Genomic DNA, 25,399 nt, shown 5'->3' with positions numbered 1-25,399 from the left:
TCTACCCTTTACTGAAACAAATAAAAAGGAAGGCTTTCTTAGAGTTTGTCTAAAAAAAATGAAATGGAATAAAACTATACAATTATCTGAATTCTTTGAGAAAATACATTTTTGGGCACTTGTGGATTGCTTAGAAATACAATGTTGAAAGAAAAGTTTATCTTACTTTATTAGACTCAAGTTTTTTCACCACTGAAGTGATCTATTTTGCTTTGAAGATAGTCCTAACTTTATTGTTATTTGACCATTTACCATGTATCCCAGATATTCTCAAATAAAACTACCAAATATCCAAGTATTCAATAAATACTAGTACACCCAATATATAAGTCTAGAAAGAAAAATCACATAATTTAAGTTATTACAAATAAATAGCTAGCTATAACTTCTATAACCTTATAAATATTTAAACAAAATTCTGCTGAATATAGGTTTGCCTCCTAAATATACAACTAAACCAACAAAACCATTGCCTAAAAGTCAGAAAATAGTTCAGAAAGACAAGTTTATTTTTGGGAAGTTAAGACTCCTACAGCATTTGCTTTTAGGGCAAACTCAAAGCACATTATCCACTACTTCCCAAAACTCTGTGCTAGCTATTGCTCTTTGGTTAGTTAATGAATTATAGACTTAAAGCTACTTAAAAAAAAATAAAAATCCAAATACAAAAGTATCTCTGTGAGAAAATGTGCATATGCTCCCTGGTGCAAAGGTTACAGAAATCAGTAAGCCCTCCTCAAATCCCTTCTGTTCTCACAAAACACGTGCTGCCTGCCCTTGTCCAGAGCCACACCTCAGAGAAGAGCCTTTCCTCTCTGTGAGGAAACACAGCTAAAAATGCAAATTAATTTTTCCTTTTCAGTAACAAGTCTGTGACGAGATCTATCCTTCTGCTGGAAAACAGAATTGGACTGTCAAGTGAAAGCATGGAAGTCATTGATTTAGAGACAGGAGTTACTGTTCCTTTACAGAAAGGAGCTACCGTTCCTTAGTACAGCAGGCAGTTTTCCAAAGCTGCATGGCATCCTATTCCAAAGCAAAGAGCACATACTCCTGGTCTTTCCTTTAAACATCCTGGCAAATATTGGCAGGTGCACCTGAAATATTAAAACCAGGCTACATGTCACAGAGCTCCAGCCACGTGGTAATTATTTGGCTTTTTTGGTCCCTTCCAACACAACCTTGTACAACCGGCTTTAAAGTGTTCTCAACTTGCTTTTTATGTTTTTTGGAGACTTTTCTTAGGAAAGTAAGCAATTCTATCACTTGAACACTCCCACTACTGTGATTCATGAAATCAAAAGTATTACTGTGTAGGGCCAAACTCCAGTTGAGAGATTACTACCAACACTTCCCACCTCATTTCAGAGCCGTGCAGTTCCCATTCTGTACGTGGCACCGCCGTGAGCCGCTGCTCTACACACATCTTACCTCAGGCTGCACTACAGGAGGAAATGGCTAAATGGGACTTTTCAAAGACTGTGCCACATTGAATGTCACACATAAAACATTTAATAGTAACACAGAATGCCCATTTAGATAGTTTTGATCGCCAAGTAGCAAAGCTACTGCAGTTACAACATGCTGGGACAGATTCACAGTTCACAAAGCTTAGCAAGCCCTAGGCAGAGCTCTGATATTTCTTTAATGTCTTGCTCTGAGAAGACAAACAAACAAAACGTTGATAAAATATGTAATTGCCAACAGAAGAAAGACACTATTTTTACTTGACTGACATAAGGGGAATTCTTCCTTTCCCATTTACAATACTTCACTAAGAAATCTCAGAGCACTCCTACAGAATCTCCTTGTCAATCAGATGAGGTACTTTGGTAAACATTTCAAAACACCCTTCTATTACACATTTTCTTTAGTACAAGACAGATGTGAGAAAGAGCATGGAGCGGGTGGTGGCAGGGAACAAAGGAATAAAGATGTTTTTACCACTTGCCACTCTACTGGTAAGGGACTTCTAAAATGTGTTTATATAAATGCACCAACACAGGTGACACATGAGTCACCCTACATTAACATCCACTGTGAACCTGAAAACCAATTAAGACAGTTTTTTTTGTTTATTAGTTCCAGATTTTTTTAGTGTTTCTGACTGTATGCAAATACTTAAGTGGAGTGTTCATAACAGTCTAATTGATCTAATTGCAGCAAGATTTCTTTGTGAAGTTTTTTTTTGTTTTAAACAGAATAACAGCATGCTTTTATATTTACCTATTGCACAATTAATTGTTTTTAAATTATATTTACTATTAAAATAATTCCACTACTAGAACAAATAGGTCCAGAGAACTCATTTTGGTCTGTTGGCCCAAGGACTCTCAGACCAAAATAATAATAATTAAAAAAACCCCACAAAAATCTAATTAAGCCATTACACAGAAATATATAGAAAAAGCCTGGAAGAGTTCATGAGTAAACAACACTTGTTTAAAAAACACCTCTGTAATAAAGTACAGTACAGTATACAGATGCCATACCATAATAACTCCAGATGGAGCTGTTACAGACAATGATAATGCCTTTAAAATGCTTATTGTGGGCTCTTTGTTTTTTGAAATCATGGTTTAAAAAATCTTCAGAGACTATTTAAAGCACAAAAACTACTTCTAAGGTTCTACCAAAAAGTTGATTTATAATCAGCTTAAAAAAAAAAAAGAATGAACATCACATCTGAGCAAGCACCCATCATAACCCTACTGCTGCTCCCAGGTTAGCACAGTAACCTCCAGCCCGTGTTCCCAGAGTTATTCCATCTGCTCCAACACTACAGGCTGATGAAGGCTGGAGTATTCCTCCCTTTGTACTTCAGTGAGAATGTTAACATTCTTACAATAATTTTATAGAAGCAACAGAATTATAATATTATCATTTAATAACAGATTTCTGTTATTAAATCAGCCTTCTAAAAATATAAAAATATTTGATATTGTGAAAGTGTCTTTCAATCATACTTCAGTTTTCAGTTTTAATAAGGAGTACCTAATTACAACCATTACTTTAGAACTATGACTTTCAGCTCGTTTCACGTAAATAAACAAACAGTTAAAAACATATTTGCTAAGATTAAATAGAATTGAATAGCAAAAACATACAATCTGACAATGTTGTCGTGTGCTCTTTCCAAGAGTGCATAGGACATATTTCTGCAGCAGTCAATACAGTAATTCTTTTGATGCAATCTCAGTCAAAGCTGTAAACATTCCTAATTGTTGTTTCTTGGAAACTTTTGGTTCCTTTCAAGTTTTTATTAGCAAGTTGCACTGGGCATTCCCCTGACATATCCCCCCCCCCCCCCCAATCAGTTGCAGACAGCATCATCCTTCACCTGTAACCCCTCTGGCTGTTCAGAACTACTCATCAGCATTTCTTCAATATATTCAGGGCAGTCATCCTTCCCTTGCAGTGCACAGTGACACTTCCCACATGCCAGTGCTAGCAAGGCCCCCAGTGCATGATCTCGAGAAGCAGGTTGATGAGGAAGTCTGCTATGCCTTAATGGGATTTCCTGCAGGTTTGGGATCATAACCGTATAGAAAAGTAGCTGCTATTACAAGGATGGCTCCGAGGAAAAAGACACTGAATAGAACAGGGATGAAAAAAAAAAAGTTTGTTTTAGTTGATGTTAATTTATTTATGCAACACAATCAAAAGAAAGGACATTTTTCCATGAGGAAAACAGGAAGATAAATTATATTTGTTGAATTGATAAAGAGCAAAATAATTTGTATGTATTTATTTGTATTGTATTTATTTTAGAGGGATGCAGAAAGTTGTTGATGTAAGAAACTTGCAACTACAAATTAATGTATCATTATACTAACATATTCTGAAAATTAAAATTACACTTTCACGGAACACTTTCCAAACGGAATCAGATCAATCTTTTTTTTCTTAAACTTCTACCTAAAGACAAGTGCAAAATGGAAGCAGGAGCTGAAGAAAAGCAGCTTCTGTGGTGGTTACCCACTCATTCTTATACTACATACATCATGTTGTTGGAGCTGTGTTTGCTTTGAAGCCCAAAGCTTATGTCAAAACAAATTACTGCTGCCCAAGAACCAGTTTGCGAGTCAGTAAAATCTAATTTTTGGCAGATACAGAAAGATTTGTCTCATGAAATCACAATAAAGGCATCTTTTCTATTATGACATTTTGGTCTTTCAAGTTGTTTTGATAGTTAAAGTCTGATACAAAATAACCAAAGCCAGCAGACAATCAGTACACATTTTAGAAAAGAATCTCTTCACTGACATGACAACATCAACAATTTCATCTTCTGAACCAAGTGCTAAAGAAACTGTGGCATATGACATGATAATCCTTCAGAGAAAACATTTAGCCTATTTTTGACACGGCCCCTTGCAACACATTCAAGCATTTAAGTACTTTACATCTATTACCCCTATCAAAACTGTTTGTTGATGTGACAGAAACAATTACACAGTTTCAGTTCAAATGCATTGTTAGCATAAGCAAGGTACTCCAGACTAAGTTTGATTAACTCAAGTTAGTCAAGTTTTATTAAATGGGATTGCTTCAAGTTCTACATACTGCTACTTGGCTGTATTTAATTTTCAACACGTTTGCAGAAGCTGTTAAGTTACTTATTAATTTTCCATTTGAGCACAGAGAAATTCTTAAAACATTTTCTGCATTTGTTTTAATGGAACAAATATAATCTACTTATAATTTATGTTCAATGTCTTCCACTTCTTAAGCCTAAACAGCTATTCCATTTCCTTTTTATTGAATGATTAAGTCCTGATAATACAGAATCACAGAATGGGTAGGGATAGAAGGGACCACAGTATTGCAAATATATATTTTTGGACAAAAAGATGTTTCTTTGTACCAGACTCAAAAGTCGTAAATATTATTCAAAATATTTTTACGTTATGAGTACATGTAACACATGCAAGGAGTGTTGGTCAGTGAAAAGCAAAATTCACACCTGGAAGTGGGATTATTAATTCTACACTCCATAGAGGAATGTGCACTGCCAAGACAAGCAGTGTTCTCAGCCATGCCATGTACCTACACCTGGAAGTGGGATTATTAATTCCTACACCTGGAAGTGGGATTATTAATTCTACACTCCTATTCCTACACCTGGAAGTGGGATTATTAATTCTACACTCCATAGAGGAATGTGCACTGCCAAGACAAGCAGTGTTCTCAGCCATGCCATGTACAAAGCCTGCAGCACACAGAGCCACCACGGTCTGATCCCCAGAGCATCAGGACACTGTACGGGGCCTAGAAGAATGGAGCAAGCAATTCTTTTTCTTTCTCGGCTGTTCTCACTACTAAATGTGGCATTGCCTTTAGAAACAGCTCTGCCTTTGGGCTTCTGGGTGCCCTTGGGCAACTCAGTGCTGCAGCATCACTTCCAGGTGTGCGTGACCACAGCCACCTGCGTTAGAGCGTGCGCTGCGGGCGATGAAGGCAGCACAGCGGCCACGTCCCCGCGCCAGCCCCTTGTGCCGGGCCCCGCAGCGCCAGGGCTGCGGTGCCCCCGCGGGGCCGCAGGGGGGCGCCCGGCCCGAGCAGCGGCCCCGGACAGCGGCAACAGCCGCGGGACCCCGAGCCAGCGGCTCCGCGCCCGCCCGAGGAACTCACTACGGGCTGAGGCTAAACTTTGGTGTGCAAGCTGGGCCTAGACATTCTGAAAGCGTGGCTTGGATGTGATGTGTGTTTTATTTATTTTCGCAATAGTTTTCATCTATTTTTTTTTTTAGTACACATAGAAAATAATTCTTACCTTGTAGGGACAAAATCTTGCAGCCAGAAATAGGAGATCAGTGTTGACAGTATAATGGAGAGAGAAGTTGCAAATCCCTTTAAAATGTTGTCTGCATATTTTATAACAGCAGCAATCACCAGCCCTCCAAGTGCCTGGAAAAATAGTGAGGTTTGGATTCATAAACTGATAATTTGACTGAGAGCATCTGTTTTAAAACCATGCACATACTTTAGGAAAAGCTTTTGTCTATGTTGAGGAGCAATACATTTATTTTCTATTAGGAAAGCATACTGTTGAAAGTAAATATTGGAGGAGTACTTCTTTCCCCATCAAAGAAATTGCTGATCACATTACCAACATTAAATGAGTTGAAATGCTTGTACTGTACATTTTTAGCCACATGGGGAAGGGCATATAGAGAGACAATTTTAAACATCACAAAATAAATAATGCTTACATCTTTTAATTTGCACAATACTTAATCACATACTTGCTACATGTTTTCCAGATTTTCATTTAGAGTATGATAATAATGATATATCAGACTTTCAACTGTAGAATTCTCAGCACCTTCAGTGACACCCATTAGTTTCCCCACTTATTTATAGAAGAGTAAATCTCTGAGTGCCTTCAGAGAAACATGCAACACAAGGTCTCACCTGTAGAACAACCACCACCCAAGTAAGTTTATTGTATCCTTGAAAAAATCCATTCTTTGACAGCTGTTCTCCGTCATAAATGTAAACACCCATCAGTCCAAATATGCTACCAAAAAATCCTGAAAGTAGAAGATTGGTTTAAAAGCTTCAGGTGAAAAACATACAAATGGGTTCCTTGTCCTTAAAGGCTGCTCATGTATTTCTGATTTTAAAATTGGACTGTCACTTGCAATACCATCACATCCCAACACAATCAGTTTGCTGTTCTCTTTTAAAAGTTATTCTCCACACTTGAAACAAGTTTTATTGTTTACATTAAGATATCCTTATATACTTATCTTCCATTGCTTTCTACTGGAATTGAATGATTTTTGTTTATGCATGTAGCAAAATTCACTTAAATGAAATTTCAGTTTTCCTAAAACTAGTCATGACTGAAGGCTGAAGCCACCCTATAACCTGGAGAGAAAAACAGGGAAAACACTCAGTGGAAGAGAAGGTCTCTGGCACAGCAGGAGCAGCAATTAGCTGTTTGCCAATTCAGACAAGGATCTTTGAAATGGGATTCTCCTAAGCCAGTCTCAAACACAATGAATTTTTACTAGTAGAGACTTAATGTCAAAAGCTGAATCTGAGGTGAGACTGTGGAGTTTTTAATTTGGTGAGTGCAGTGTTCTTCTATCAAATGTGAAGCTTTTCCTAATCCCTCAAGCATGATGTAATGTAAGCTACTCTGTGACTGATGTCTGCTCTAGTCCTGAGCAGGGAAGAGTCAACACTTTTTTTCTATTCCTGTGATTTTCATCACATTTCTCAGCATCTGAAAAGGGCAGAATTGTTTTGAACAAAATAACACCTTCTGTTTGATAAGAAATAATTCTTTTTGTTGGCAGAATTAAAAATGTATTTATCATTCAGATAATTTACTTGTATTTTCCAATTGATCTTTTAAAATAAAGAAATACAATAACCTATTAATACATCCCTAATGCTTTGGTGTGCATTAAAAACTGATTTTTAAAACAATTCTAATTTATTTCCCCATTATTTTCTATAGTTTTAATAATTCTCTATGGATATGAAAATGAAAACCTGTTTGGACATAGAGGTTTTTTGTTTGTGTTGTAAGAAAAGCTCTGTTTCAGAGCTCTTGCTTATGAATGCCTTGCTTCTGAATAATACAGTGTCTGAAGTGGGTGACTAACCTTGCACTTGAAGAAAGAAGACACCAATGTATTTTCTAAAACATGATCTCACATTTTACGTATTTTGTGAAAGCTGTACTGTAAAAGCTGTATTTATTTTGATATCTATTTAATACGTATTTTTTAACTGTATTTATGTATTTAAATAGTTTCTAAAAACTGAATGAAATATGACAACATTCTTTTTGAACTAAGAACAACCTCAATAATAAACACATTCTACTGAACTTCCTATTGAGGCATATTAAGCTCACTACAAGAGTAAATACAAAACTCAGGTGATCTGGTTCTCACTATAATCAGACATTTATGTTTTCACTGTCCTAGTCATTCATAACCTAAAAGAGTCAGCATTCAGACACAGACTGTTCTGATCTCCTTGTTTCACCAAGGATTACTGGAATACTCGATATATGACCAGGCCAACTATCAAACTAAGTGTACATACTTCTGCGTGCTATAGAAAAATATGAACAATATTTTAGAAGAGATTATTGGTTTTTCAACAATTATGAATTCTTACTGGAAATTATTTCAGGTATCTGTTGCCCATGAAAGCACTTTTAGCATGGAAACCAAGAGTAATAATAATAATAAGCTTTCCTTGGCAATGGATTTTATATTGCAGTTCCACTCAAAACACCAAATCTTACCTTAAATTCTGGACCAATCCCCAGCTAGCAACCCTTCTGTGCCCCCAATAATTCCCTAATATAACGTTTCCTGATGTATTCCCAACACTCTGTTCAGGAAACTTAGTTTGAATAGACACTGTTTCCATAAATACAAGCAGATAGTAAGGAGAGGTTTTGATTCCTTCTACTATACTCGGGTTTCAAAATACTATGGTAATGTAAAAATGTTTTAATGTATTCAAAATTAACTTTTGCTTTTTTAACTGAAACCACTTATAACTAAAACACAGTAGTAGGAAAATAAAGGAAAAAAAGATGGCTTATTTACCAAGTAACTAATTACAAAAGAAGCCATACCATCTCCTGTTCTTGTAGTACTGCACTACATTCTACCAGACTCACTACACAGCTCTGATCCACTAAATCATCTCATGACTTAACTTTACACTGAGGATTTGATCCCTAGTCTATTCTAAGGTGGTGGGAAGGTCAAATTCTGCTCAATGCACTCACTCAAATATGCCATAAATAGTTATTGCCTACAGGTGAAGACTAGAAGGGTTCCATTAGAGAAACAAGGACAACAATAAGTTTTGTCCATGTTGTAAAACAGGAACAAAAGGGTATTGTTGATGTCATGTTTCCAACCCTCTAAACTGGACAAGATTGCTTTGAAGGTAGGGAAAACTCAGTCAGGAACACAGATCAACTCTGTCACCTTTAATATCTAGGGTCTGGAAGGCCCAAGACTGCTTTGGGAATAGAAGGTGGTTTCTCACTGATAGGTGCACAGTAGCTACAGCTATTCAAATAGTTAAGATGAACTGGTCTTATTGCATATGCTTCTCCTCAGTGATTATGCACACAAAAGAAACTGACCTTTCGTATTGAAATAGCAGTAAACAATCACCTCAATTTTGTTCACAAACAAAGCGGATTTTATAGCTTGCACTTTTAATACAAAAAGCTGCCTATCCAGGCACAAGAGAAAAAAATATTTTAATTTTAAAACATCTCAAAACACTGACTTGGAAATGTATTTTGTTTTAATATTCCTATATTCTCTAAAAAATAGTAAAAAAAAATTCAATTGACAGTTTCTGCACTAATGTACAGATACTCTATTAACAAAGTAAATCGAGAACTAGACTGAAATCAGAAAGTAACTGCTATAATTCCCTCTAGCATAGTTTGGCTTTAGATTTTAAAATAACATATATGCAGCATACTAAAATGTTGGTGGTATTTTTTATTTATACATTTATTTTGCACAATTATCTTAATGCTTCAGAATGTAATATCTCTAACAGATGATTAAACTTACCAAGCTGAATGTTTCTGATCCACACAGACTGCTTAGTTTCCTTTAAAATTTTCTCAAAATAAACTCCAGCAAATCCACTAGAAAAGCACGCTATGAGAACTGCAATCAGGCCTACAAACTGTGATCCTGCTGAGTGCTCCTTAGCAGGTGTTGCTTGAGAGTCTGAAGGCCACTGGATGTAAAAATAATTACACAAAATTCACTGATGAAATCAAGTCATGAGCCTCTACAAAATGCAAATTTGTTTTCCACCAACAGTAACAGTTACTAAATACAGACAACCACATACTTGAAAAGTTTTGTATTTTGCACCATAAATACTTTTAAAGGACTGCAACGCTACAATTTTTTTCCTACATATTTGTAAGGAGTAAAATTATGCCTGAACTGGGAGAATACTCATCAATTTAAACAGCTGCAGGATTTATGTTTTATAAGCAAGAACTGGTTTTGAATCCCAGTGTGACTTATTATGGTCATTCTCTGCCACCAACTTGTGCCACCCTACCTTACAAATATAAACACCGTTAGAAAACTACTTACACCAGCTGTCTTTAAGATAGGATGAATTGTCTTTTTCATGTGCCCCTCTTTGGTGATTCTGCAGACCAGTTAAATCTTGCAATGTGTCTAAGGCTAACTGAATGAAATGCAATGGACAAACTTTATGAGGAGTCTGTTAAATACTCTGAGAGTGTTTTGTTCTCATTTTTCATTACTGAATTTAATCACCATATCTTTTTTCAATTCCTTACGTTTTAAAATAAAGATTTCTAGGATATACTAGAATCTGCAAATAATTCTTAGAATAGCCTCTTATCCCATGATCCTGCCCTCTGAAAACTATGAACTCTGGTACCTCCACTATTGAGAACTGAGGCCAATTTGCTTTTTGAAATTAGTCCAAAGTAAATTTGCCACGCTGAATCCACATGACAAAGTGAACACAGCCTGTACTGGCAGAGATGATATGTGAATTCCTAATGCCTGAAGAAACATGCTAATAAAATCTGCTATCATTATTACTTGCAGGTTGCTCCAGAGGCCCTGTCACATTCTACAGTAGAGCACTGGGTTGCAAAAGAGGTGTTATCTTCTGCCTTTGAACCATTTCTGGTGTCCTCCAGACCTGTCCAGTTGTGATTCGTAGCTCCTGACTATACTCTGGTGCTCATGTGCAGCTGGCAGAATCAGAAAGCTGGATAATCAGTATAGAAATCCATGTTTCTTGAACAAACACATTAAAACCCACAAAACACCTGCTAATATTTACCTGCACAAATGCCACTCCTGTCATCAATATTACAAGTGACAGCCACTGGTATACACCCAGTTTCTTGCTCAACATGGACACAGAAAACAATGCTGTGGTGAGAATCTTCAGTTGATATGTAACCTAGAAGAACCAGGAACAGTTACTACTACTATGCCACAATTCATGGGGTTTTTTTTTGAAACTTACAGAGAATTCCAAATATGCAATACCTGGTATGTGGCTGCATCTAGGTTTGACAATGCTACATATAGCAAGTTGTTCTGAAGAGTGTAAATTCCTGAAGGAATAGCAAGTTTAAGAGTTTCCATGGGTTTGTTAAGGATTTCATCACGTAGCACTCTGTTCAGAGTCCGTAAATTGCATTCTACCCAAAGAAACAGTAAAAGAAATAAACATTCACTAAAAGGAAAGGAGTGGAAAAAGGAGAAATAGCAATGTTCTGTTCTTAAACTGTTTCCCCTTTTTATAGCTATCACTACGCCAAGACCTGAAAATACCATCTATGTTTGCTTCACTTTCACAGGCCTTGTATATGTAAGGAAATATGGCTGCAAGTGTCTTCCTGCAGCCTGGGATATCAGAATGAAAAAAAGTATTCAAAATACTTTGAGTTAAACTTGCTGAAACTGTATCAATAATTTAAGATAATATATCAAAGAGTACCACCTAAAAAGTGCATATTTAGAATCCTACAGTCATCAATATTTATGCATAGACTGACATTTTTAAGCTGTTGAAAATCAAACAGAAACCAGTTTTAAATAAATTCAGTTTTAAATATACAAAATAAGAACTGGAGTAAATGCGAATATAGTTTTCTTTTTCTTAGCTTAAAACTATGATTCTTCCTGTAACAATGAAATTGCTTCTTCCCTTCTGCGTCTGCTGTTTATCACAGGTTTCTAAATTATCATTCGTGCTTTGGACACACTTAAAGCTTTTCATTTTTTCCTGCTTCTACATATAGATTTCTTAAAATGCCTGAGCAAACACAAACTTTGAGATGTTAGCATAAAATTCATTCCTGCACTCCTCAGTATCCATTCTCTTAAGCAAATATGCAGTATGATTATTGTCTTTCCAAGACTATTTCTTACACAAGGAGAAGGGAAATGCTTTGTTGTATGCCTGTACTCACATGGCTGCTTTGCAGTTGCCACTACAATACAGCATATTGATTAGGAAAATTACTTGGTGCAAAATTTGACACATACTGCTGTCTTTGTAGACTAATAGAACACAGGCCAAAATCTTCAGAAGTTCAGCAATAACTACTGCAGTAGAGGATAAGTAACGAGGTCCTTCTTCTTTCAGTGTCCGAGAATAGCGCATGGTCAACACTAAACTTGTGGTCTGAAAAACCAGGATGCCCAAGGAAAGGTACTTTAAATTGGCAGACATTTCTTGACTTTTTCCTTTCTGAAACAGAAAAAAAGGAACAAACCCAAAGGTAATATTGCAGATATTGGGAATCACCGATTTCTTTATGTAGGTGAAGGCTCAGAAGGTATTTTCAAGGTGAAGGTGTTTTCAAGGTGAAAGCTGTGGTACAGCAGAATTCCCAGTACTCCTGCTGCAGTGAGCTGTTCCCAGACTGAAGAGATTTTCCCACTCTTCCACCTCTCCCAAGCCTGTCAGGTTCCAGTCTCTGCTTTGCCAGGTGTGTCTCCGTGCCAGCAAAAGAAGGGTGAGGGTGGGGCTGCTTTAAATGAGAATGAGAAGTATGCCTAGCAATGAAGGGAAAGGAGAGTTGTGGGAAAGCAGAGCTGGAGAGGAAGACATGGGACGGAGAAGCTTTAGGGGAGGTAGTACTAAAGCTGTCCTGCTGATTATCCTGCCCAGAAAAAAGTTAATTGAATATAGATGACTAGGTGACTGCAACTGCTTTCTCAGGCTGCACTGACTACCACAAACTTCATGTTAGTAAAGCTGTACCATCCTCATCTCTACCAGGAACTTTTACCAAGTTGATGCAGTTTTCTTTGCAATTTGTCACCAGTTTAAAGGATTAACTTAGTGCAGAAGACTAATAGAGACAGTAATTTTCATTTTGCAAGCACAAAATATGACAAGGAGATTTAGAAGAAGCTTGCTGCTACTCAGACCATCACGTAATTTTTGATATGCTTCATATAAAGAGATTTCATACACAGAAACTAATGTTCTGTATAAAATATTATCTTCCACTTCCTTCATTGCCCAGTTATTCAAAAACAGAGCCATTTTTATAATGTCAAAGTTAAATCAATAACTAGAAGTTTACAACTATTTTTACAAGCAGGAGAAGAGTAACAAGCCAAGACAATGCATGTGGTTCTCAATTTCAGAAGTGCAGACATAGCCCACTTGCTGGGTGCATATGGCAGAGCTGTCCTCATGTTTTACACTGGCAGATGTAAAACACAACTTCTGACTCATTAGCTACGCAGCTCTGTCCACACTGCTCAAAGATGTGCTGGTACCTCTAAGTATTTGTGGCTAGAACTGAAGCAGTTTCTTGCTAACTGCATTTCTCTAGCTCATTTCATTGCTGGTTTTGTAGACATTTGGAGAGCTACACTCTTCAAGTATTTCTGATTTGTCCTTATCTTGTCTCTAAACACAGATTTTCTCCAGTGAAATATTCAAAGTCAAATTATTACCTATACAACACTGGCACTTAAAAGACATTGCAGTAACCTGCAAACAGGAGTGGATTATCAACAGCCACAAAGATATGACGTACACACTTGTATCCTACGCAATAAAATTGTACATCTCGAAAATCAGGCTGTTGTAAAAATATTTGTAAAAGCATATTGGCAAATAAGGAAAAAAAAGATGCCAGGATGCAGAAACTTAAGGAAGAAACACACAAGGTTTCAGTAAGGAATCTTAACAGGAGAACAACAACTTTAATGAATAAATTTGCTACAGATGAGAACAAGTAGGAGAAAAAGAACAGTTCCTGCAAAGTGATGAAGAAGTGACATGCACATTCAGAGATCATGCTTCTGGAGAAGTACCAGAAACACTAAGACAGAGGGAAAAAAAAGGTAAAGAAAAAGAAACCTACTGAGAGAAGACACAGAACTGAATTTCACTAAAAAGGCTTGCCTATGACACTAGAGAAAACTGACATTTATGTGAGCCAACTTCAACAAACAATTTCTTTCACTGTTCCCATCTACCTAATTTCTTAGTATTCAGACCTGAAAAACTGGAAATAAAGAATAACATATTGTTAAGACAAAAAACACTGAATTTCATGAAAGCACACCTACAGATAAATAAGTCCTTAGAACTTTAAGTTGTAGGTTTTTAAACTTTTTTTGTTTTGTTTTTGTTTTTAGTTTTCAAAATGCTTCTAAGCAAAATACAGCTAATGGGAACACACATTTCCCTCCTGACTCGGACCCAAATTTCTGCATGCTGTCAGCCTGTGAAATGACAAAGGGTTTTACAAATGTTAAAAATCATCAGATATCAATTCTGTGACCTTCAAAGCAGGTCATAACATTAAAAATAATGTTCACTTTTTTTTTTTTTTTTGTAAAATACAACCATCTATTTATGAAGCAGCTTCAAATGTAATTTTAAAAGTAAATCACTAGTATGTTGTTAATGAGCAAGTAGCAAAGCAATCAGCATGAAAATAAACCAACAAGCACAACACTTTAATAAGCCCATAAGCAAAGCCATAAAGAATCCATACCACATCATTAACTTCCGTCTTGTCTTCCTCAGAAGTCATGATAAAAAAAAAAAACTTTCCCCAGACAATGTATCTCAGAAAGGCACCAGTAGCAGGAAATATTTCCTTACTGTAAGTCACTAATGCATTTCAGAGTTCCAAAAGTGCACATATAATGGAACCTAAGTGTCCAGCATGATAGCTGAAATAAGGATATTTTTTAAAAGTTGTCCTGTCAGTGGTCAACAAGACAAGCTTGTAGACAGCAAATGTGTGAAGTTTCATGCTGTACTTACAAGCTGGTTCACCGAGCAGGAACTAGAGTTCTGAAACGTACACATGCCAATAATACAACCACGCTCTCCTAAGCACACAGAACACCTCATCAGCTCTCCTGGTCCCTTCTCTTTTAAAAGACCGGCTTATCAGCTCACGGACCTCTTGTGCAAACTGGGAACAATCCACAAAAGGAGCAAAATATTGAACTTTAGAGAGCTGGACTGTCTTCAACTGCAGTCTCATAACACCTTTAGATTTACAGGTGACTGTCAGAGGTGTAAGAGCTCACTTGTAGCCATGAGCTCCTGCTACCCTCACAGCAACAGCCTGTGCAGTCCCAGAACAAATGAACTATTGCCTTCAGTAACAACCCACACCTGGATTGTCTTAAATCAACAATGATATTGAAGTTCCCACTGCATTTCCTGTACAGAGCTATAACTTATTTTTCTTACTGGGCTTTGGATGCACTACTTGGTATTCTGCAGGATGCATCTGTTTGAAAAGTCAGATTTAGGTTTGCTAATTCAAGGACTGGAAGTTGAGTGGTGACATGAACTCTTTCTTTTGAACTGTACCTTACACCAGGGTGTGCTAAGGACCTGCTGTTTCCTGACTATAATACTAAGAAACTCATCTCAAAGCCTGGCTCGTTACTCTTCTCTTCTGTTAATCTATGTGAAAAAAAAAAACCAGTCCCTTCTGCGTCATTTCTTCAGTGTGCCATGGACACACCCTGCAGCCACAAGGAAGGCAGCCCGACACAGGAGCCAACACACAGGAAGCCAAGGTGGGATTTACAGCCACGTAACATCTGGATTCAGTACACACAGCTGCGTAAAACTTGGATTCTATGTGAAGAGCTGTTCTCCTTGCAAGTAAAAAGGAAAAGAATCCTGGAAAGGTTTTCAGAACACAAATCAAAGCAAAGCAATCTATACAGGAAGTAATACTTTCATCTCAAAGTACCATACTGCCCAAAATCTGAAGATTAACTCCTCAAAGGTAGCAGATTTTTTAAAGTGGAAAATCACATATTTCCAGCTCATAATATTAATTCAAAAATAAATACATTTATGACTTGCAGATTTTCATCTCCCTTTGTAATACCTCCAACCCAGGCTAAAACTTAATATTTTACATTTTATTTTTATTTCATCCCTACACTTTCCCTCCTAAAACACTGGTAAATTCTAATATTTGCAGATGAAATTAGGCCATAATCAATTTGACTTAATGAACAGCACACCAAAACTCCTTGATACTAATCAGAGTTTACTACAGAGCAATAAGATTATGGAACTTTTCTTAACCTTAAGATTTGCTCTTTTAAAGATCTGCTGGTATAAACTTCTAAAGTTTTCAGCTGATAAGTATCTACTGTTGCAAAATCCTGCGCAAAATTAAGGATTAGTTTATGAACTGATTTCTATTCTTAAGTTTGTAGAAGGACTCAAAATCTTTGTAGAAACACTCAAAATCAGAATTACAGGGAGTATCAGAGAAACTTATAGGAAAAACTCCAAGCACCCAACATTATCTGAAGAAGTAGATGAAAGACAAGAAGAAAATTAACAGTAAATTCCAGCAAGTCTTACAACAAAAAAGTAAATTAAATTCACCAAAAGATTTGACAAAAATAACCTCTACTGGCAAGTATTTCTTTACTCCTCTATACTCTGTAACAAGTAAAGTTTAATTAAAAAAAAAAGAAAAATAAAGTAACTAGTATCATGCTCCAAATCTTCACAGTGATGTCATTATGTGAATTAAATTCCTTCCAGTCTAACTGTGAAATGTTTCCACTGCTGACAGTTTTTTAGAGTAAAAAAGCCAAGTTACAGGAGTTATTTTTCTTTGGTCTTATTCTGTTTTATGACTAATCAGTTTAACATTGCTCAACCAACAAAAGGCATTTGTGTATCAGTTAAAATGCAAAGCCCAACACAGAAGTAGAGAACCAGCCTCTCAAAACTGCCAAAGGCAAAGTTTAAATTTTTTGTGCTACTACATCAAATTCTCCACATGGGATCTGCTGGAAAATAAACACTGATTGAGTCTGCCTCTGTGCCATTCCAGTGGTACATGTATGGACACACCTCCTGAGCATTGCTTTGAAATCAGGATAAGAGATTAAAGAAACAGGATGGTGTTCTCATATTTCTCCAATGAAATATGAACCTAGTGCTGATGCCACACCTATACAAATACAATAAACTGTCAACAAAGGAAAAGCCCAGTTGGAAGGTGGAGTAAGAGATAACTCACAGAACCTGAAGAACCTATCTTTATAAAAGTTCTATGTTTTACTTACTTTCTACACGCATTGCCCTCTTCCCTGTGCTGGGTAACACACAAGTAACATGTCATTTTCTGCAACACAACTACATTCCTCCGAGAAAGTTCTATTCCATAAATATTCTTGGTTTTTTTGGAGTGAATATAGCTTTGTATTTATCAGAAGTAGTATATAATACAGCATACACTTTAAGTATAGAAATAAGTGGAAGGAAGGAACCTCATGGAGTTCAGCAAGGCCAAGTGCAAGGGCCTGGGCTGGGCTAATTCAGGAACAGGCTGCCCGGAGAACTGGAGAAACTCCATTACTGTAAGTGTTCAAGGCCAGGTTGGATGGGCTTTGAGAAACGTGTCTGTGGAAGGTGTCCCTGCTCATGGCAGAGAGTCAGAAACAGATGACCCTTAAGGTCCCTTCCAACCCAAACCATTCTATGATTTTATGACAAATATCCCACATGGTACAGAGGGCGCATAGACCTCTCCAAATCTAGTTAAGTGCTGCTGAACTGCGTTCTGAAGTAGATTTTACATACACACAAACAACTGCCATATTTGGACTGCTAAAATTTGACAATACATTTCTTTATCCCCTCACCACCACAAGCTGAAATCTGTCAGGCCACTGTAATTGTAGTAATACATGTCCTAAATATTTTGTATTTCTCACTTTAAAACGTCACTACTATGTTTTCCATTTTCCTCATACTGTGAACAGGTTTCTTGGTTGTTCCCTCCCATAAGCTATCTACAATTGTCAGCTATTCCTCCCCAAATACCTGGCACTTTGCAACTAAATCACTGCAATTAACTTCTTCATTTTAAAACTTACCTTGCTCTTTCTTTTGTTTTCCAGTTTGTTACTCATTTTTCTTGCTGGAGACATTATAAAGTGCACTAAGTCCACTATGAAAAAAAACAAAACTGTGCTTCTCTTGGAGCTTGTACAATTCTTCACAAGTGTGGTTAAAAGCAAATCCTCTAGCAAAGTCTGTTCCTTACTCTTTGAGAAGAAACTGAGGAACAAAGATTTTTTTCCATATGCAAGTTTCCTTCAGGCAGTATTTCCAATTTCTCAATTTACATTAAAAAAAAATCTTAACTAGTGAAAAGAATCAAAAACATAACTGCATTCAAACAGTATTTTTAAGACAAGGTGATCAAGTAGAACACAGTAGATAACTGGAGGACCTTGCTCCTGCAACGTCATCTTGCTCCCTAGGCACAACCGTATCTCGTGTGCTGGTTTTGGCTGGGGTAGAGTTCATTTTCTTCACAGCAGCTGGAAGGGAGACGTGTTTGGGATTTGTGCTGAAAAGTGCTGATAACACAGGGACGTTTTCACTATTGTTGAGCAGGGATTACACTTTTTTACCTCCCACCCCACCAGTGAGGAGGCTGGGAATGCACAAGTTGGGAGGAGCACAGCCAGGAAAGCTGACCTCAAGAGACACAGGGATATATCCCAGACCATATGGAGTCACACTCAGTACATAAAGCTGAGAGAAGAAGAAAGAAGGGGGAGGTTCAGAGTGATGGTGTCACTGTTCCACATGATGGAGCCCTGCTTTCCTGGAGATGGCTGAACACCTGCCTTCCCATGGAATGTGGTAAAAGAATTCTTTGGTTTGCTTTGCTTGCAAGTGCAGCTTTTGCTTTACCTACTAAACTGTCTATATCTCAACCCACAGTTTTTCTCACTTTTACCTTTCTGACTGCCTGCCCCATCCCACCAGGGGGGTGAGCAAGTGCCTGTGTGGTGCTTAGTTGCCAGCTGGGGTCAAAACACAACTCTTGGCCATTTTAAAACCGTGCAGATGGTTTTCAAAACTGGCAAGTGCACCTAGGTTCAGAGCAGTTACACATTAAATGGTAATTGTTAAAGATCAACCAACGATTTCTTCTCAACTTTGCTCCAAAACCTTGGCTTCTGCCAAAGATAATGGAGGCTGTATCAGTGATTCACTGGCCATATATATCAGTCAACCAGGAAATTCCATCATTGCCAAGTTTAACAAAGGGAATGCAATTACATATTAACTATTAACTAAAGTCTCATTTCAGAGAATGCTATAAATTCCTTGGGATTCAGGCAAGGTTTTCTTACATGACAGAAAACTGAGCAGAAAGGGAAAGTTGGTGAGTTACTTTATGAGCTCCCAAAGATTTTCTGTTTGTTTCTTTCTTTTGTGGGGAAAAAAAAAATAGCATTCTAATCTATGTATCAGGCAGGAAGAGTAAAGCATCTTAAAATGTGGGATCTGTGGCTAAGTGCTCTTTAAGCCCACCACCCTCATCCTTTACACAGAACCTAAGAATCCAGAGATCATATTTTTTTGACTGATGAAAATTTGGTTTGATGAATATTATACAAATCACACATTGAGTATAAATATTCTGTATTCTGGAAATTCAGGCCCTCATTGAGCTAAATGTCAACACTGGCATTTCTTGTAAGATGAAGACTTCAACTCTGCCTAGCAGTGCAATAGTTTTATATTGACATAACAGTCATTAAGCCAAACTCTGCCTGCCAGCACAGAAATTTGATACAAGCTGTCTGAACTGCACCTCGTTTTCACACAGTACATACACTGTGTTCACTATATAGATCACAGTATAGACAGATCCCAGCAGCCACATTCAGACTCTGCAAGCAAGGAGCCATTCAGTTCTCAGTTTCAGTTCAAATGCCCACCCCTCCTCAAGCACACAGGAGTGCAATGCCATGAACCAAAGGACTGCTGGAATGCAGTTCTTGCAGATGTATCAAGCCAACGAAGGAGCTTGATTTAAGGTGCTGAAAGACTGAACAGTGAATCCAGCTGGGGTTCAGCTGTAGCTTACACTTATGCTATTTATGAATTACCTATCAAGTCTGGGTGCTCAAGGCAACACAGTGTGTCAAATACCTCACTCAAGGTGACCTACTTGGAGTAGAGTAACACAAACTAGATCCTCCGGGGAAAATCAATCTGTAGGTACAGCAGCATGCTAGTAATTACAAATAAAATGGGACAATTGAACTGCGCTGAAGAGGTATAAATGTAAGACAAGGTTGAGAAATCCAGTGGCAAAATCCTGAACTCCTAACTCCAGAACCATCTGATATTATCATGCCAGATCCTGAGAAGTACAGATGTTAAGAATCTCTCCTCCCCTCTAGAGACATCCTCCACTGATGTGATCCAGCTGTGCAGCCTCCTGAGTTCCAGCAAGGGCACGTAGCCTGCACAAGCAGCTCCAACACGGTGGGAACTGAAGTAACCGGTGAAAAATAAGCCCAGGCAGTGAACAATTCAAGGACAATGTGAGAGGAATAACCGTGTCTAGGTATGTGTTGTGCTCCCTTTAACACTGCCAAATCAGGAACTGGTTTAAGGGGACATGTGACTTGAGTTCCTGCCTTTTTCTCACTGTTGCACCCGGATAAGGAATTGGGCTGTGTAGGCATCCTGTAGGATTGCTGGAGGCAGAGTTACTCCTATCAATACATGGCTCTAAAGAAAGCAAATTTATACTTACTAGAACCAGTCTTTCCCCAAACCAGTATTTTTGCTACACATACTACTTCTACCAACCAGAACATCATGCATCCCAAACCAACGGATACTTATCACCATTTTCAACCACAAGTTCTTCTTACAGTGCCTAACACTGTACAAGGGAATAATGAACTCCAGTTTCCAAAGGGAGAGATTATTGTAAATCATTTTCTCCGCAACTGTCACCTCCCTCAAACTCACCCTGCAGCCTGTAGCTCAACTCAGTGAGCACACTGATAAGTCAAGTGCAGTGCCTATGGAGAGAGGCAACCCTACAGATTTTGAGAAAAGCAGTCCATCACCTAATGTTAATTCCAAGACCCACTTTGTCATTCTGCACATATGGTCTTTAAAAAGCAAAGGTTGTCTTATATCCCAATCCTCCTGTGTAGAGACCACCATGAAAAAGAAAACTTCCCACTGTGGTGCTCACTCAGTTTTAGAAAGGTTTGTTGCATACATTCTTTATGTCCCAAATAACACATTCCTCTTTCGCTCAAAGCTGTATCAGTCTTCTTCACCCAATCATTACCTTAAAATATATTAACTGGAATCCAAGTCTTCCTCCCTCTGGTCTAAAACACAGTTTATAGGATTTAATAAAATGAAACAACTTCGGGTACCTTCTGATATTTACCTTTTATCTTTCAGTTTATTCCATAATATACATTATTACATTTGTTATCTCTCTGTCCTCTGAGTTTCTGCTTAATCCATAAGTGCTGCACTGCTAGAGCATTTCTCATTTCAAAAAACTTGGTATAAAATTATGATAACGATGCAAATACTCGTAAAATGCATTTCTGTGAACTTTACATGCAGCACCACATCACGCATAGTGAGCATCTCCTCAGCAGAGCACCAGCAAGGGAGTCACAACCTCAGCAGCACTGACACAGCTCTGGCCAGATCCGTGCCCCTTCCCAACTTCACACACGGCCGCTTCCCCACAGCAACTTCAACTTCACCCTCTCCTCCCTCTTGCCCAAACCGCTCCATTTCCAGACATTTCTCTCGGTGTCTCTTCAATCCCACCCTTTCCCTCCCCAGCCTGCTCCCACAGCCCTGCTTCCCGCCCCCTCCACTAACCCCAGAGGTCTCCCCCCCCTCCCCGGCACAGGCCTCCCTCCGGCGCCCCCCTCACGCACAGCCCCGCTCCGCTCCGCGCGGGGCGGCCCCGGCCGGGCTCCGCTCCCACCTGCGCGCCCGCCCGGCGGCCCCGCTCACCGCCGGCCCAGCTCGGCTCGCTCCGGCTCCCGGTGCTTCCGGGAGCCGCGGTCCCGTCCCGCAAAGGCTCCGGCTGCAGCCGAGCCCCGCCCGCTCCGTTCCCAGGGCCGCGGCTGCAGCGAGAGCCGGGCGCGGGCGGGCGCGGGCAGGGCCCGGCGGGGCGGCCGTGTGGGGGCAGCGGCGCGGGGCACGGGCGGCTCCCGGAGCCCGCAGTCCCTGCGGCCCGGGGCGCGGCCCGGACCGTGTTCCGCCCAAACGGAGAGCGGGGAACTTCGCCAGCCGCTGACACGAGCGTTTTGTATAAACCCATCACAAATTTATTAGAGAATGGTAGGGCTGGTTCGAGTTAAGGTACGGACCTCTCAAACAGAACATTACTGTGTTGTCCGAAGAAACAAATTGTCCTCTGAATTTTGAAGATCGTATATAGGCATAACTTGGTGTTTCAGTTGCAGGTTGATTTACCGATGGTTGGCAAAGGGTAGTGCAGCACATCAAAACCGGGTGAAATCCTGGCCCCGCGGAAGTTGGTAGGAGAGCTTGAATGGAAACCTCTCCCACCAATTCCAATTGTAAACCATGACAGAAAAGCACGCTACTAATAATGGTAATTTTAATAGCAGGCACACGTTCAGTAACACATTCATTAGAAGTATACTTTAGGTGAATGCGCTTTGTTAACACCAAACAGAAGGTGGCTCTGAGAGCTCCAGAAGAGTTTGCTGCAAGGTGTGGAACTGCTGCTGAACTCACAAACGGGCCCTGGTATTTCAGCGAGCACACTGATGTACCTGCTTGTAGATGCACTCACGAAATGAAACTTTCAGATACACGAGGTATCACAGGTTGAACTAAATACTTGAAAAAAGGAAGCCAAGATGGTATCACTTTTATGAATTTATTTTTTTTTTCTATTCCTTCCAAGGAAAAAGGCTTTCTTTTTCAGCAGATTTTAGTTTATCAGCCTAATCTGTGCCTCATATGCTTCTCTACAGAACTCTAGGTATTTGCAGTTGGTTTGACTGGAATTTGTAGTGTCTTTGCTCTGAGCTGTTTCATTTTTCTAATGAATAAAATGAAAACATTTGAAAAATGAAAAAAATTGGTCCTGTGGATTTTTTGGTTTTTTTTTGCTTTGCAATCTCCATATTGAATTTGCATTCGATTACAAAAGACTAAAACCAATATTCTGATACTAGTTCAGCATCTTTCCTTCTGTCCCATGGAGAACTGCTTATCAGAAGTTTACATTAGCCTTACCTTACGCCATGATTACCAGGCACAGTGCTCAGTTTGCATATAGAGCAATTTATTTCACCTTGTCCACTTTGGTTAATAACCAAATATTTCCCTAAGTATTCATTTGTCACACCAATCATTTCAGGTAGGTGTTCATTGCATTCCCTAAATCCTATAGGTAGGGTACCATATGCTCTCTTAAAATGATGCCTAAAACACTGACACAACTACTGATAACTACTAATGACTAAAACCAGAGGTAAACTAATGAGGGGCATGACATATCAGCTAGACATGCAACATAATAGCCAAGTAGCATCTGCCAATTTGACTTAATGGTATTTTTTTTTCTTACATTAAGTAATCTAATAATACAGATTATAATCTGTGTTTAGGATGTCAAGTAACACTTCAGAAGTTCATATAGACCATTTTGATACAGCAGCAGAGAGAGCAAAGGCACTCAATACACTGAATAACATCAGGAGTTGGGGAGTAGATTGTTTCCCAGCAGAGCTCTATAAAAAAAAAAAAAAGAGAAATTTGATAAAACCATTCCTAAATAGTTCTCTTTATTGCTATTATAAAAGCATTGAAATTTTCAGAGAAATAATTTTCTATTAGCCCCATCTATTATGCAGACACTTCTGATGTCAAAAGACCATGTACCGCATTTATATCAGCATGTATTTTTCAATGGTAGTCAGAGTCAAAAGTAGAAAACACCTATGTGATCCCACTTTTCTTCTTTTTTGTTAAGACTATTTCATTTATTATGTTGCACATGTGTTCTCAAACATTTATTCAGATGCAGGAAATTTGACAGATTTCAGTTTTCTGTGATATTTATAGGAAGAAACCAGTAGAAACTACAGAGGAAAAGTTCTTACCACTTGACTGCCGCCTGAGTAAGGTGATTGCTGAAAACAAACAAACAAATTTATAGAGGGGTTCCCAGCCAATGGTTTTGAATACAGTTTTTTCCTTGATCAACAAGATTTTAATAGCTTAACCCACAGCATGGTTTTAAGTTGTTCAAGAGGAAGGTTGAAGTAATACTAACACAGATTCTCTTCAGACCAAGTCATCCCAAAATTTCTCTACCCACCACCCATGTTCTTTGTTTACAAGTAAAAAAGATTAAAGTGCTGTGATGAAAGTATTCTTACCGGTTTCCCAGAGTAAGTGCTTCCTGAGCCAGAGCCACCCTGTGAAACAATTATGAACCATTTAATTTTGTCATACCAGGCTGCATGAACAGCATCCAAAGAGCACACAGCAATCTTGAAAATGCCCTGGATATTAGTGGGTCTGATAGTGATTTTGATTTTACCATTTTCACTGCACTTTCCCCCCTATTTTAATTGAATGGTCTCAAACAAACACAGCTATGTCCTTTTCATTGCATGAACAGTTTCAGAGGAATGGGTCAAAGCAATGTGTCTTGTCTGAACTACAGAGTTGGAAACTGAAACAATTACCCTGATATTTAAATACATCATTCTTATTAGAATGACCCAAGAATGTTCCTATGAGTAAGTAACAGAGTATATCAAAACTTTGCTATGGGAGGAATAAATGCTGCCTCATCCTAATGTTCAAGCTTGAGCAAAATATTCCAATTTTTATTGGTAATTTTCCTCATACATTTACCATTGTAACATAATTTAAAATTTCATCCTCATTGTTGTTACCTATCTTAAAACCCAATATCCCCATTTCTAATTTGGTTGCAGAATACTGAAAGAAGGATATCCTTACTGGCTTTCCTTGATGACTGCCTCCTGAGGAAGAGGAACCCTGAAAAAAGATACCTGTTTTTTACTCTAAGTCTAATTGTGCTTAAATAGTCTTGCTATCTGTAATTAAAGACCACAGAAGAATGAAAGCTCTTTTGTATCCAGTCATCCAAAAATCCCAGGCAAAACTTTATCTGAAATACATGTATTTAACATTTTCTGTTGTATTGGAATGTTGTATTGGACAATTTAATACAAAATTCTCAAGAAAAAGGAACTGATTTATAGTTGTGTTTAGTGTATGGAATAGGAAAAACAATAAGGTCCAATTAAACCATAATTCTCCTGGTATCAGTCTATGGTTACATTTGGGGAAAAAAAGACATCACCAACAAAAAAAATGCAAATTATAAGAGGCCTTTACTCTGTAGCCCCTACTTAAAGAAAACTCTAATAAGAAAGGTAGTTGAAAATAAAAGTAGATACAGAAAAATTAGATGTTCTGAAAGCATCTTATTCAGTTTTCTGGTGAAGTGGTTCTGCTT

General features: G+C 38.3%; 2 protein-coding genes and 1 long non-coding RNA gene across 15 annotated transcripts in view; 1 reads left to right on the top strand and 2 right to left on the bottom strand.

Annotated features, from left to right (window-relative positions):
- Nucleotides 1-1,496: 1,496 nt before the first annotated feature.
- SLC35A3 (solute carrier family 35 member A3) lies at nucleotides 1,497-21,943 on the bottom strand. 4 transcript variants are annotated; one of them, XM_053950287.1, is made up of 8 exons: nucleotides 21,877-21,943; nucleotides 12,072-12,276; nucleotides 11,067-11,221; nucleotides 10,855-10,977; nucleotides 9,582-9,753; nucleotides 6,418-6,536; nucleotides 5,777-5,910; nucleotides 1,497-3,591 (listed from the first exon to the last, which is right to left on the bottom strand). In XM_053950287.1, exons 2-8 carry the CDS (start codon nucleotides 12,256-12,258, stop codon nucleotides 3,501-3,503), a joined length of 981 nt encoding a protein of 326 aa, XP_053806262.1. In that variant the 5' UTR covers nucleotides 12,259-12,276; nucleotides 21,877-21,943; the 3' UTR covers nucleotides 1,497-3,500. The 4 variants fall into 4 exon arrangements, with proteins under 4 accessions (XP_053806262.1, XP_053806265.1, XP_053806263.1 ...); XM_053950290.1 differs by having other exon boundaries at nucleotides 21,848-21,914; XM_053950288.1 differs by lacking the exon at nucleotides 21,877-21,943 and adding an exon at nucleotides 21,798-21,870.
- LOC128792129 (uncharacterized) lies at nucleotides 18,405-24,915 on the top strand. The gene is made up of 3 exons (XR_008432320.1): nucleotides 18,405-18,714; nucleotides 20,271-20,437; nucleotides 24,852-24,915. It is a non-coding gene; the product is annotated as an uncharacterized LOC128792129 (long non-coding RNA).
- LOC128792122 (hornerin-like) overlaps nucleotides 22,473-25,399 on the bottom strand; it is a 75,031-nt gene continuing 72,104 nt past the window's right edge. For all 10 annotated transcript variants that reach the window (XM_053950270.1, XM_053950273.1, XM_053950274.1 and 7 more), the window contains 4 exons: nucleotides 24,877-24,915; nucleotides 24,285-24,323; nucleotides 24,006-24,035; nucleotides 22,473-23,633 (listed from right to left, as the gene is read on the bottom strand). In XM_053950270.1, coding sequence (XP_053806245.1) covers nucleotides 23,535-23,633; nucleotides 24,006-24,035; nucleotides 24,285-24,323; nucleotides 24,877-24,915 — 207 coding nt within the window. In that variant the 3' untranslated portion in view covers nucleotides 22,473-23,534. The remainder of the gene's footprint in view (nucleotides 23,634-24,005; nucleotides 24,036-24,284; nucleotides 24,324-24,876; nucleotides 24,916-25,399) is intronic.

The sequence above is a fragment of the Vidua chalybeata genome, chromosome 9, assembly GCF_026979565.1.
Source record: "Vidua chalybeata isolate OUT-0048 chromosome 9, bVidCha1 merged haplotype, whole genome shotgun sequence".
Classification (NCBI taxonomy): Eukaryota; Metazoa; Chordata; class Aves; order Passeriformes; family Viduidae; genus Vidua; species Vidua chalybeata.
The sequence above is the reverse complement of the archived record's forward strand: the minus strand, read 5'-3'. Positions and strand labels throughout refer to the sequence as shown.